At 45.3% G+C, this 14161-nt stretch overlaps 1 protein-coding gene and 1 long non-coding RNA gene across 2 annotated transcripts; both read right to left on the minus strand.

Moving 5' to 3' along the window:
- Positions 1-2459: 2459 nt before the first annotated feature.
- On the minus strand, positions 2460-5362 carry BTG1 (BTG anti-proliferation factor 1). Its single transcript, XM_075496932.1, has 2 exons — positions 4946-5362; positions 2460-3747 (listed from the first exon to the last, which is right to left on the minus strand). The coding sequence occupies exons 1-2, from the start codon at positions 5091-5093 to the stop codon at positions 3383-3385; spliced, it is 513 nt and encodes a 170-aa protein (XP_075353047.1). The 5' UTR covers positions 5094-5362; the 3' UTR covers positions 2460-3382.
- Positions 5363-9769: 4407 nt separating this feature from the next.
- Positions 9770-12882, minus strand: LOC142404644 (uncharacterized). The gene is made up of 3 exons (XR_012773927.1): positions 12789-12882; positions 11501-12065; positions 9770-10369 (listed from the first exon to the last, which is right to left on the minus strand). It is a non-coding gene; the product is annotated as an uncharacterized LOC142404644 (long non-coding RNA).
- Between the last annotated feature and the right edge of the window lie 1279 nt (positions 12883-14161).

Below are 14161 nucleotides of genomic sequence, written 5' to 3' on the forward strand. Positions count from 1 at the left end.
CATAAACTAGAAGGCAACTGTACACTTTATAAAGAAACTCACTGAATTGTCAACAAGCCTCAGCAGACTGGTCCAGGAGCCTAAGAAGAGCTGTAACATTAAAGCTGCATACAGCTCAGCCTGCCCTCAGAACACCAACAGAACAACAGGATTATTCAGTGCTTCACAAGGAAAGTCCAACTAATTTAACTAACATGCACCGGGCAAGCAGGTCTTGAATGTGCTCTCTCATCTCTAATATTTGTGTTAAAATAAGAGCCTTGCTGGTTTCATAATGGCACCTTAAATGAAATGCAGAAGTGACAAGCATTTAGCTTAGTGCACTGTTTGTTCTACCTGCAGTAGAACGTTTGATTGGCAACAGCCTCCTCTTACAGACAAACTCCATTTCTCTCAGGAGTCCTTCCTATGCCCTGCTGCCACACTATGCTAAGTACTTGCAAAATCAGACAAGGGCACATTGTGTGCACATTGGGGTGTATTTAAATTCCAGCTGGAAGAAATCCCAACAACTGAGGACACAGGTTGTACCAATTACTAGTTACAGCTGCAGTTAAAAATTATGCCATGAATGAAAGCACCCTACTGTAAAAGGACTAAAATGTTAACCATCTAAGGGAGCACGCTCATTCTTGGTTCAGTGTCACATGCCAGCCTCGCAGATGGAATACTTGCTGCCTCGCAAAGCTATACTTAACTTATCAAAAAGAAAGTACCGACAGCTGATGCTTTCATGATTTGCATAGCTCATGTCAAAGACCAACTACACAGCTACCCTTTCTGATGCTGTTCTTACTGTGCAGCAGAAAAGACTACAGGCAGCACCACGATATACCAACCACAGCTCAGTCAGCAGCAAGCTTCGTGAAAGTTTAATATAGCTTTACAGGAAGCCAAGTTCAATGTTTTTTTTTCTATTTGGATATACTTATGCTGTCTGCGGACATGTAACGCAACAGAAATGTCTTTGAGGACTCCTGTTGCTTGAATAAATCTCTTGCTTACAGGCTTAACTTGAAAGCATCATCTTAAAAGTAGTAGAATTTTTAAGGTATCAAGATGTGAACCTAAACTTTGACTCTATGCATGAGTAACACCTGTACTTTAAAGCAAGCTTACTCTGAAGCTTTGGTAATAAATCTATTATTGCCAGATCCAGAGACTGAGTAAGCTCTTTAAAGTTCACTGCTTCAGGAGCACTTATGCTTCCACTAGTCTATGCCAGAAAGTCATAGTACTGGAGGAGCCCTAACAATACTTTAAACTGCTGAATGTCGGCATATATATGCAGATCATGGTAAAAATCGTATCTGTAAAGCTGAACTTTCAAAAACACAGTGGGAAAGAAATTAGTAAAAAAAAAAGCTAGACATTTCAGTCTTATGTTTTACTTATATATAATCAGCTATATTACAGATCAGAAGACAAAGATTTGAACTGGAGATACAACACATTACTATCACCACATAGTAAAGGCTCATAGTTGAGCAGGAGCTGCCACAATGCATGGCAAGTCTGAAGCTCAGGTCTATCCACAGCTAGCAAGTTTAGTTGGCAAGTAATGATTGTTCTCTTTTTCTTCAGGGCAACAACAGCAGTTCCCATAACTGAAGTGACCGAGTTGGGTAGGCCCTTTATTAAACACTCACAGAACAAAGTACACAGGAGATAAGGAACAGAAAATTCTTGAATTTTACTCCAGCACTTTAACAAGTGTAAATAAAGTAGTAAGGAATTTCTCTCAAGTGTAACTAACCACTGTGCTGTATACAAATGACATTAGTGTGGTGCTTAAGTGAATCACATCTCCACATCATTCATTAACTTTGAATACACATTTAAGTATGGGCTTCTCACTTCGCCTCAACCAACCTTTTAAGTTTGGGAAAAAAGATCTACATACCTTTTGTTGAATCCCATCTTAATGATTTCTAAAGTGAAAGTCTTGCATCTGAAGAAAGCAAAAGGCGAGCAACCTTTCTGTAGAGTGGTTAACCTGCTCTTAAGGCTATGGGACACTTGTCCCAGAAACTCTTATTGAGCAGGGAATCCATCAGGGAAGAACTGAGAACTTGTGAGCAAGTAGGTCAAAATGGACATTTAGGTTTGCTATATCCTTCATCAGGAAGCCAAGTAAACTTTAATCCTCTGGATTTATTCAAGTCATCTTTGGTGGATGTTATTTCTGTACCTTTTCCTCATATCCTGGAATTATTGGCCCTGGAGTTATTTCCACATTGACTGATTTTAAAAGGTTTAAAGTGACATGTACATCATTGTGTTTCCCTGAACTTCCCACGCATTTATATACGAGGTCTTCATTAATCCACGTCTGCACCAAGTGTTCCCTAGCATCAGGGTGCCATTGAGGTTCTTAAGCCTTCATAGTACCTATTTCATTTCTACTGTGAGACAAAAAATAGTTTAACTGATCCTATGTAATCACGACAAGAGATTAATTAAAATGCCAAGATAGGAAACAATTTATTATAGAGAGAAGAAAAATTTCTCATCCAAAATATAGAAATCTGTACAACTTTGCCACAATCAATATACATGAACTGTACAAATTTACACCAGTTCATAATTTACCAAATAAAAGATGACTAACAAAGTTCACAAAATAGATGGTGGTTTGTGGAAAAGACTTTTACCCAATTAAGAACAAGGAAATTACAAACCAGACCTCCACTTTCTAAAAATAAGAAGTTTACTCAGTCTTAGAAAACTACAAGCTAGCAAATGTACAGATAGCTGGCTGGTGCTAACACCACAGTTCAGACAGTGTCTTTATATGGTCTTTTTAAAGCCTGTTGCCATGGCAGATTCTGATCACTTGCTACTTTTGAGGCCAATGTAAAGATCTGACCATTTCCCCAGGTCATACTTACTAGTTTATCTTATGTACATTTATACATATTTGTAAGTGCTAGGTAAAAGTCTGAAAAATAAAATTTCCAGTACTATCATGTTCATAACAGTAAGTCTTGTTACTGAGCTGCCAAAAATGCTAACAATTAATAAATGTAATAGTGCAAATTTACTCTGCACAACCTACTGCAGAGAATCACTTTATAAACACAGATTGGGGTTGAAAATTGGTGTAGAAATTAAGTAAGATGTCTTGGAGAAACTGACCCTTCCTAGATCTTCTTCACTCCCTAGCAAGTTGCAATCATTTTGACTCACAGGCTATTAAATCACTGAAAGGTACTGTCCAAACTATGGCACTGTCACTTTAAAGTATACCACTCTAACGTGTGCCAGATCTTCACAGCTGTGACATGGTTTAAATTCCATAATCCATCCCCAGAGGTGCCCACCCAAAGTAAAAACCAAATTTATCCATCCATTTTAAGGTGATCCATCCACAGACTATATCTTAACCTGATACAGTCATCATATTGTAGCTTTTGGAAGGGCTAGTTCTGCCCAAGAGAAGTTCCTCCTTACAGCTTATTCTGCTGTCTACCATTTGCATGTTGGTGTTATTTTGGCTACCTCCTGCTGGCGCAGCTTCATACAGCACACAGATTGAGCCATCCTCTCCAATACGATAGGACACTTCATACGGGTCAACCCATAGAGTGAGTTCGCTTGGAAGAAGCTGGAACAGTTCCTGACTGCTCAATCCAATCCGCTGTGCTGCCTGTCCAATGAGAGGATCCATTTTATGGTTGATCCGGATACATCGGTAACCTGATCCCTTGCATGGCTTTTCTGGGAACCAGTGGTGTTTATAATGTTCTATAAAATAAAAAAAGAGATTATCCTCCTTAATTCTGTATTCAAAAAGACACACAGTGAACATTGTTCTCTCGCAAATTTCACACCTCAAGATGTTGAGACACTTGTTTTAGAATAAGTGACCTGAAAAATCATTATAGCCTTTATTTTTTGCTGATTATTTACATAAGCGCAGTGTCCCTTGGAAAGTACTCATGTACAAAGTTACAGTTTCATGCTACCATAGACAGAGAACAACGTTTGCCACCTGAAAGGGTGAAATGCAACTTCCTGGCACTCATGGAAACAAATGTTAAAAAAGTGATTACACAGACAACAGAAAAACGCAAGGGCTTCCAAACTCCACGAACCAAGAAGGAAAAAAGCACCTTTTCAGCATCCTCTCGAGATCACTCCCGTGCTTAGTTCCTCACATTCTAAGAACACCCAAAAATGACTAGGGAAGGAGCTGGGCAGCATTTACGGACTGACTCAAGCTGTATTTCACCACTGCTCTTCCCAGCCTGTTTTCCAGGGCAAGATACCAATGACTCCACTTACCTTAGGAGTTTTATCCCACCCAAAACCCTATCGGTCTGAGGCTACCTGTAGCCTCTACGGAGCACACTGGGACACAGGCTCGGGATTACAAAACCCACAGGGCAGCGAAGAAACCCTCCGTATTTGATCCTAACCGGGGTTCTCGGGCGGCTACAAGATGTTTCCAGAAAAAAGGGGAACTGAGACTCATCGTCCCCCGCTGAATTTTACTTGACAAAAAAGCAACTTCGCAGCTTTTTTTTTTTCCCTTCTGGAAACCGGGCGGTTTGAGCCCTTGGAGCGGAGCCCAAGTCCGGGCTGCTCCGAAAGCTTTGTCTCGGGAGCCAAGGGGGGGCTGCCTGCGCGACGCCCGAGCCCCTTTTGTTTACAGCCCGCTCCTGCCGCCCCCAGCTCGGCACGGGGGTCCCCGAAGGGGCGAGCCACGGCCGCGGAGCCCCGCTCGCCCCCGCACCTGCCCCCGCGGCGGCTCCGGCCCCTCGGAGGGGCCGCTCTCCCCCTTCCCCCCCTCCGGCTGCCCGCGGGGCGCGGCGCTGCCGCGGCCGGAGGTGCCGCCCGCTCCCCCGCCGGCCCGGGCAGGCGGCCCCGCGGCGGAGGGCGCAGCGCGGCTCCCCGGGCCGGAGGGGGGGAGCGGCTCCCGCCGCGCCCGCGCCGCCCTCACCTGCCAGCAGCTCCTGCAGGCTCTGGCTGAAGGTCTGCAGCTGCCGCTCGTTCATCAGCCCCTTGGTCCGCAGGAACTTGGAGATGAAGCCCACGGCCGCGGCGATCTCGCGTATCATGCTGGCCCGGGTGTACAGGGCGGGATGCATGGAGGCGGCGGCGGGCGGCAGCCAGCTCTCCGGGGCGGCCGGCGCTGGGACGGGACGGGACGGGGCGCGGGGCGAGCGGCGCGGAGCGGGACGGGCGCGGGGGCGGCGCGGCTCTAACTGGGAGAGGAGCGGGCGGCGGAGCCCAGATCACATCCCGGGGGCGGCAGCCTCCGCCTCCTCTTCCTGCGGCAGGGGGGCGGCGGCAGCAGCGGCGGCCGCGGCAGCGCACCCCGCATCTCCTGCTGCGAGGGGCGAAGGGAGCTGCCCACCGGCCGCCGCCTCATATAGCCGCCGACGGGCGGAAGTGGCGTCAGGGCGCCGGGGGCGCGTCGCCGCCAATCGAGCGATCGCACCATTGTGACGGCAGGCGGCGGGGCGGGGCCGGCGAACGGGGGGGTGACGTAATCGATTGTAAACAAATAGAGCCGGGGCGCGCGGAGGTGCGCGGGGACGCGCGGGACTGGGGGCAAGGGGCTGCGCGCCGCGCAAGTGCCTCCGTGTGCGCGGAGGGGGGGCGCGCCCGCGCTGCGGGGGCCGGGGGGGGGGGTTCCCGCCCGGGGAGCTGCGTGGGCAGCGGCAGCGCAGCGCTGCGCGGCGCGGCGCAGAAGGGAGCGGGGAGGGCGCCCGTGCGGTGCATCCCCGCGCGGTGCATCCCCGCGCAGGTCCCGCCCGCCGTCCGCGCACCGGCGTGGGCAGCGTGGGGGTGCGCGGCGCGGAGCTGACCAGTTACGCCCCCCTGCCTGCCTGCGCGGGGTGCGTAACCGGGCGAGGCTGCCATGTTCCGCGGCCGCGTGGGCACGGCGGCGCGCGGCGGCCGTGCGCTGTATCTGGGGAGAGCAGAGCCACGTCAGCGGCGGGGGCGTGCGGGGGGGCAGCGGGAGCGCGCAGGCGGGTGAACTTCTTCCTTCGCTCTTCGGGAGCGCCTTGCCCCGCGTCGGCTCGGCAGCCGGCGGCTGGTTCGTCCGTGCGCCGGGGCATGCTCGTACATGTCTCCGCACGTACGGGCAGCTGCGGCAGGGGCTCAAAGATGGGTATTTGTTTATCCCCGTAGCCACCGGCGGTGACGTGGCTTTTCCCCTTTTGCCGTCTCTCGGAGCCCCGGGGGTGTCCCGGTGGGACCGCTCCTGTACCCAGCACCCCGGGGGTCCCGAGCGTGGCTTTGTCCTCACATTTGTTTACCGTGGCCTTAAGACCGCGTTCACATCGGGGTCTCCAGGCAGGGTCCTCCACGCAGAGCGAAAGCCCTGCCTGTGGGCAGCTGGTGGGCCACGAAGCCCATGGGCGCAAGCACAGCGAAGGGTGCGCTGGTCAGCAGGGGGAAGTGTCTTCTCACGGGCCGCTGGCCAAACCTCAGCCCTGGTTCTTTGAGGACACCCCAGAAATACAACTACAGTTTTAGTCTTCCGCGCACCTCGTGCATGCTGCTCAACGGCATATTCTCCCTTGGGACTGTACAATTATCCCAGCTTTTCTATCACTTGCTTTGAAAGGGGAAAAACCCTGGGTGGACGGGAGGACTGAGGTATATTACTCAGCTAGCAACGGCCAAAAAGAGTGGAAAGCCTCCCAATGCCATGTGTCTCCCTCTTTGCAAAATGAAAAGGGAGATGAAAGAAGCAGTAAAGTCCTTTTTTTTTTTTTTGGTTAAAAACACAAAGTGTGGCTTCTTTGATAGAAAACTCATTCTTCCCCTAGGGTATATGCCCTGCCCCTGTGCAAAGCTGCAAATGAAATACAGCCTGATTATTTACATGTAAAGTTCCTCCAGTCAAAGATCAGAAATCGGGCCATTAAAGGCACAGTAATAACACACAATTAAATCCTAAGATTTTCAGTAAAAATAATTAAGTAATGAAATATATAAAAATACACGTGTGAAATAATTTGAATGAAAGATGAAAGTACACCATTTTTGCTTCTCTGGTGTTAGAGATGTACTTGAATAGTGCTTTTGGTCTTTTCTCTGCACTCAGGATCTATTCAGTCTTAGACTCTCAGCCTCAAGGGACTCTCTCTTTGACTCCTTATACACAAGGGAGATCTGCAAAACAGCTTCAAAAGATAATCCTGAGAGCTTAAACTCACAGCTTTACTGCATACTAAAAATGTTGGTGTGGGGTTTGGAGCACAGTCTCATCTACTTTCCCCCCACTAACCTCTGAATATTCCGTTAGTGATCATGAGCTGTTCCTCTGTCCTGTGAGAAGGGAGAAGCTGCCAACCTGGCCCCTCCTTTTGCTGCTCCAGAGGTGCCAGCCGTCCTTTCTTCTCAGGGCTTCCACAGCATATGTGAGGTATATCCAGAGCTGCCATTTCTGCTCTGTTCATAGGTTGGAATTTACTGCTCTCTTTCAAACCTCGAAGCAGCAGATGCTTCTCTCCCCCTTCACAACAAGGTCCATCATCTTACTGGAAAATTTCACTTGTGCAAAATTGACGTTATTCTCGGAGCATTGCAATTACACCAAAATAACTACTGGAGATGCTTCAACAAAAGAGTATAATGTTTGCCACCTTTGCTTGGACCTGAGCTTTATCTGGGCCAGTTTCTCATCTCTCCTACTTAGTTCCAGGCAGAATCAAATGCTCAGGAGGAGTTTTAGGAACTCCCAAGTAGATAAGTGGTCTTATGTAGTAGCACCCCAAAGCATGAGGTTTAAAAAGCTCTCCTCAGCTTGCTACAGCAGTAACTGTTATGGACAGCAAGGCTGTTCACTTCAGATTTGAATCACCCCCCTTGAACTGTACTTTTAAGAACATAATGTGGCAGCATGCACCTCATGCCACACTCTGTGAGAGGGGATGAAATTTAAAAATTTTTTGTATCTTTTTTTTTTAAAAAGCTTGCTAGGCCATCGAAGGGTTTCCCTCAAATCTCCTGCAAAGTCAATAAATTCAGAGTGCTTTAGCAATCAAGAAGATTTGATAGTTCCTATTGCTTCCAAACAGTTACAGCATATATAAAGAGGATCTTGTCTATGGAAAGGGTAAATGGCTGTGCATACAGATCCAGTCTACTAGCGAGGAATGAACTACCTCGGTGTTCTTACTGTGCAGCCAGAAGGCAGTTCAAGTGTAACTCTGAGGCCAAGGCTCTGCGAGATGCCTGCCAGCAGGACCTCATCCCTAGCTGTGGGAGGGAACAAGGTAACAGGAGCTGCTGATGCAGAGAACTGTCTTGTTTTCCCAGTCTAGGCAAGTCCGCCTCCATCTCAGTGCTATGGTGGGATAGCAAAGGAGCTGCTGCCATTTCCTGCCTGTGAAATGCTCCCGAAGATCCTCATCTTTAAAGCACGCAGGCTCTTAGCGATGATGAAGACTTTGGCATACAGCTCACGGGATCAGGGAAAGTCGGCTTTCCTCGATAGGAGTTCAGTGGAGAACATCAGAGAAACTGGCCGTACCTTAGCTTCCTGCCAGTACGCCAGTGTGTTTCACTGATCTACTATTTTCCTCTGAACCTCTTTGGCACTTGTACATTTTGGGATCTATGAAGTGGTTCTTACTTGGTCTGGCCAGGTCCCAGCTGTCTACTCCTGCCTCTGCAGCTCCAGACACAGAGGAGGCAGTTTGCCTGGTCAAATGTGCAAGATACTCACTGATACCTTAACGGCAGGGTGCCGAAGAAGATAAATGTAAACATTTAACAACTGCCTTATTCAGCCCATCTGATACTTTAAATGAAGCAGAGGCCCTAGGGAGAGAAAATAAAGAAAAAGAGTATGTGATCATGTAATTAAAGACTGAATCATAATGAATATGCACAGAAGGGTTGAATTAAGGTTGTACTGGCAACCCAGCTTCTGATATTTCCTAACTTTTAAGCAATACAATGCAACCTTTACAGCGTTTCTTTCATGTTGTTTTGGCAGGAACTGTTTCTCGCCATTGGTTTGGAGAGAGCCTAGCACTTTGTGAGTTCTGTCATAATGGAAATAAGTAATAGAAATACAGCTACTTTTATCTGTGCCACACACACACATACACACCCTGCAACTATTGCAACACGCTCTTTTCCCAGCTTTTTCTGAAAGAAGCTACTGAGTGTTCTTTATGGTAAGTGGGAAGATTCAAGAGTTCAAAGAGAAGAATTAGAATTATTTGATTTTTAAAAAATTTGTTCTGGTCCTAGAGTCTGAATTAATATATATTTGTTTATGAAAATAAATACACTACAAGTACAGCATGGGGTTGGGTTTTTTTTCCTGTTTGGGAAATTATTCCTGACAGAATAAGGAAATGCAAGAAAGTGTGAAGGTGTTACAGGCTTTTTATGCGGTATCTTGTTAAAGCCTTTCAGTGTAAAAAAGCATTAGGTCTGTTCTCTTCCTATTCCAGTCAGTTCTAGCTATAGTTTTGCACTGTTTGGCATTGAACTAATAAAGAAGTAACAGTTGAGAAATAATTGGTATTTGTTTCCAAAAAGCTGTATATGTGCCTTAGGTTGGCGTAAGTTTTCTCTCACCTGTTAGCGGAAGAGTACGGTTTGCGATACATAAAATACAACAACAATCCATTCTACGTATAGAGTTTGTTTTTAGTGTAGGTTGATGTTGTTAAAATGCCACATTATTTTTGTCATTTAGCAAGCATTTGAAAGCGTACAGCAAGAGGTTGCTTCTTTATTTTTTGTTTCTGCAGAGGAAAGCTTACCATGGGATGCATAAAACATTTATTAATGTTTTCGCTCTCTTTAGCCTTTGCTCTGAATACGTAGTTACAGCTGTAGAGACATTAAGTTGCTATTCCAGGAGGCAGATGTAACCCAGAGAGTCCATAGCCAGCCCTCCATGTCCACGCTGCTCCCCACAGGACCCCACGGCCTGGTTGGGAGTTCCCACCTTTCTGTAAAGTTTTCAAGCAGGCACCCCTCAAGCTACGGCGGTGATACTGGAGCCCTTCTCAGAAAGGCTTTGGCCACACGACTTGCGTTAAGATGGAGACAGAAGCGGTTAGCCCCCTCACTGCAGGGTGAGTGCCCTTTGGTGCCTGTCAAGGGGTATCTTGGGCCAATTTTTTTCCCCCAAAGCCAGTCCTTGAGAGCAGGCTGCCATTCATGTTGCGTTGCCACAAGACACGTTTCGGCTCGAGCTTGGGCTCGAGCTTGGGCTCAGATCTGGGCTCAGAAATGTCTTATGGATCCAGCCCACTTGTAAAGTGGCACTCTGCAGTGAGGTAGGGATAAGGGCTCTTCAGCTCTGATTGTAAGCCTTTCTCTCAACCCAGCATTACGACATTGAAAGTAACCGCAGTGCTGTAGCAATGAGTGTTTTATCCTGAAAAAGTGGGGGGGTGAAGAAGTCAGTTGCATATTCTTCCAAAATGAAGAAGTCTTGCTTTTGAAAGTGTAAGATAGACTGGTATGAGTCAGAGAAAGGGCAAAAGTCTGATTTGTGACCACATTGGGAACCCCCCTCTCCCTTCAGCATGCTCATGTGTGCACACACACGCACACACGTACACACACATGCACGCACTCTGCATTTGTAGACTGGTCTATCAGGCAATGAATTCCTCCAACCATTTCTCACACAAGTAGAGTCCTGTTTAAGCAAGGGCGACAAGTCCCATAAGCCAGAGTGCCATTCTGCAGTCCAGCAATAGTCTAACAAACATCTCTGCCACTGCAGGAAGCTTGACAGGGGATGGAAAGACTCAGAGGGGCAAGGGGAAGCTGTCAGCATTGGTTATAACTACAGCATGTTCTGCAAAAGTAATTTCAGGAAAGCCAGCCCATGACATCCTAAAATGACAAACTCTGCTGCATTTACTCCATACAGAAAAAGGCTTGCTCTGTGGGGGATAAGTTTGATTTCAAAGGGACCACTCACAGGGAAGAGATTCCTTGTGGCGTGAGCCTCAGGTGGCAGAAACCGGAATCTGGCCAGGACAGATTCAACAGAAGGCTTTTCCTATGCTGTTGCTTTGATTTCAGCAAACAACATGTGACAGCATGCACATGTAGCAGATAAAAAGCAAATTCAGAGAACAGTATTCTGTTTTTGTTATAAAGATGAATTTTTTTTCAAGTGGAATAGTAGCAGGTGTGGCAGCACACAGGGCGCTTGTTTTTAACAAAGCAATCATAGTTTGGATCCAGTAACAACAAAAATTTAAGAAGACAATAGAAGCAGATGATTTGAAAGCTTGTCAATAGAGATCTCCTCACATCATAGAGTTATACATAACCATTATTACACATCCATTTTTTCATTTGTATGCACTTATGAATAAAACAGGAGAGACTAATATAGATGAGATAAACAATCCGACAGTGCAATCCTGCATGGGAAAGCTATTAACAATAATATTAAAGTGAAAGGAGCTTTTAAGTGAAGAGGATGATTTAACCATTTGTTGTCATGCTCTGCAATCAAATGATGTCATCTCAAATTCCAGGTTTTTACCTCTCCTGTAGTTTTTCAAGGTGCAGCTCGGATAGCAGGGGTGATAAATAGGTTTACAGTTCTCTGCTTCCCAGAGCATTCTTTTTTGAAAGGCCTGAAATCATTCTGAAACTCTCTTGTGTGTAGTGACTGTACATGGGCTCTTGCACTGACTGGTGACTACCAGAACAGCCTGTGTCGGTCACCACGGGGTCGTTGGTCCCACCGTGGTCATGCGGAGGGAGAACCGGCAGAGGTAACCTGCTGGAAGAAGAATATCCCAACACTCACTTAGGTATTTCAGGGATTCTTCATGATGCTGAGGGCTTAAAGAAGCAGGGGGAGGCTTCACATTTAGTCCCATGTTTAATCCTGCATCCAGCTAATTGGTGTTCTTGAAGGGTTGATTTCTAGGTTTGAAGGCCCAAAGCGGTGTCATCACCCTCAGCAGGGGTCACAGCAATGACAAGTAGTGTCCTGAGCACAACCAAGACTTGGTTTCTTCTGGTGTTTATGCTAGTAGCTGGGGAGGCATGAAATCAGCAGCAGGGAAACACGATTACAGCTGGAACAATCTTATCAACTGCTACATTAAGGACAGCAAAAACATTATGGATTATAATGTAGCCTTCTGCATAATGTTTGCCCATGGAATAGGCATCTAAACATCTGATGCATCTAAACACATCTGAGCGTATTTTTTACAAAAATATAATTTCCAGAGCAGAGCTCCATGCAATGGAGAGTCCACCAGCCTAACTATATTAGCCAAAACCCGTGAATTTTAATTATACTTTTATAACAGTATTTCCTGTCTGTTAGAATTAAAACTAGGATTGTCTGCCGATTTTAAGTGCAAATTTCATTAAAATAAAGATTTTGAGAAACCAATATGTTGGTCCTGCAAGTATTCATTTTTCCTTAGCAGCTTGTGCGTAGTTAAAAAAATCTAGACACATTTTTAAAAGTCCTTTAAAATATCTGAGAAAAAAACCCTTCCATTTACTCTACAGTTATGTCATAAAAAAGTCTTAAGCAGCTTTATTTAGGTTTGTGATTTGGAAACTAGATAGACTTTCAAATGGATGGCTCCTTTGGACCAGTTATTAAGTACTTGCTGTGAACATTCAGCAGATCTGCCTGTCTCAAAAATACCTCAAAATAGCAAAACATGGAGACATTGTAATGGTAACACTGGAGATTTTAGGCTAGGCCTACACAGACTACAAAGGAGATTGCCCACTATTCACTTATTAAGACAGAAGAAACAATAAAACAGTGACTGTAATGTGTAGATAGACATACACACCTGCCTCACAAACTCATAACATCCCTCTGCCAAAGCTGGATGTGATTTTTTGGTTGTAAATCAGGTGCTCCTGCACGTGTTTCATTCAGTGCAGGGTCTGGCTTTGGAGGACAAATGATTTCACATTAGCTGCTTTTTTATTCTTTCATTGTGGTCTGTCATATCTAAATCCTGCATATCAATGTGATGAATACACTGCTGTAAAAACAGACACTTACAATTTTTTTTTCATTTTTCGTAGCCAACACTTACCACAACTTATTCTCTTTCCCATTATCATTTGTAGTCGTGGCACTGCTCCTGCTACAGCTTCTTCTTTTCCTTGCAATGGTATTAACTCAGGCATTTCAATCAGTCTCAGACAGAAATTTAGCCTGTGAATTCTCAGGACAAAATTAATATAATTAGTTCTCCAGGACAGATTTGGCAGGCTGAGGGAACATCACATTGAGAGTCTGTATATATTACCTTCCTTTGAGTACTGATAGATTTTCTGGATATAATCAGGTGGAAGAAAAATTTAAAAAATCACAGATACACAGCTCTTACTTGGTTGTGTAACTGTATATATATTGGCGTTCAACTACATTTATGTGTGAACACTTCAAACATGCTTGTGTGAAAATGTAGTCATTCCTCCCGTTAACGGGATTGTATTGCATGTTGCATGCCCAAAATTAATCTGTTTGGCCGGTCCCCATGCAACTCGAACTCTTTCCCCAGAAGCAATGAACAAACCTGAACACTCAGTAACTTACTTTCCTAAATTCACTCATGTGAGTAATCTCCCTGACTTTGATGAGATTATCCATATAATTGCAAATGAACAGGATCATGATTTTAGGGCACATAACCCAAGACTTCGCATTTCAGAGCTCCCACCGCATGCTTTTTCTCCTTTCTGAGATATGTGCCATAAACTGAGGATCCTGCTTTGTCCTGTATTGCCTATAAATTGCCAGTTCCTACAAAAGAAAAAAAAAAAGAAAAAACAAAAAAAAAGTTCCAGGTTTTTAATGGTACTATTTTTACAGAACACAAGAGCTATCTGGCTCTTAATTGAAGTATCTTATATGAGCATGCTTGATAACACTGGAAAAGGGGGGGGAGGGGCCTAAAGACAAGCAGAGACTGTAGTTTACTTTTATCTCACCAAAAAAGAGAGAATTTTTTTCCTCCATTGTTTTTAAGAACATCAGAAAAGACTAACTAAAACAGAAACAAAAATCTTGACAGCAAAAACATACACCTCTATAAAATTAGGCCATTAGTTCTGATTTAGATTAACCAGATGTCTCAAACAGGCCTGCGATGAAAAACAAGAAAAACACAGCTTTTTAATTTTTTTAAAAAAAGAAAGAGGTAGCATTTAT

Source organism: Mycteria americana, chromosome 1 (assembly GCF_035582795.1).
Source record: "Mycteria americana isolate JAX WOST 10 ecotype Jacksonville Zoo and Gardens chromosome 1, USCA_MyAme_1.0, whole genome shotgun sequence".
Lineage (NCBI taxonomy): Eukaryota > Metazoa > Chordata > Aves > Ciconiiformes > Ciconiidae > Mycteria > Mycteria americana.

Excerpts from the sequence above, each read along its gene's own strand:
- BTG1 (XM_075496932.1), bottom strand. The coding sequence starts at position 5,093 with ATGCATCCCGCCCTGTACACCCGGGCCAGCATGATACGCGAGATCGCC. Across the intron at positions 3,748-4,945 it reads CCTGCAGGAGCTGCTGGCAG|AACATTATAAACACCACTGG; the intron begins GTGAGGGCGGCG and ends TTTATTTTATAG.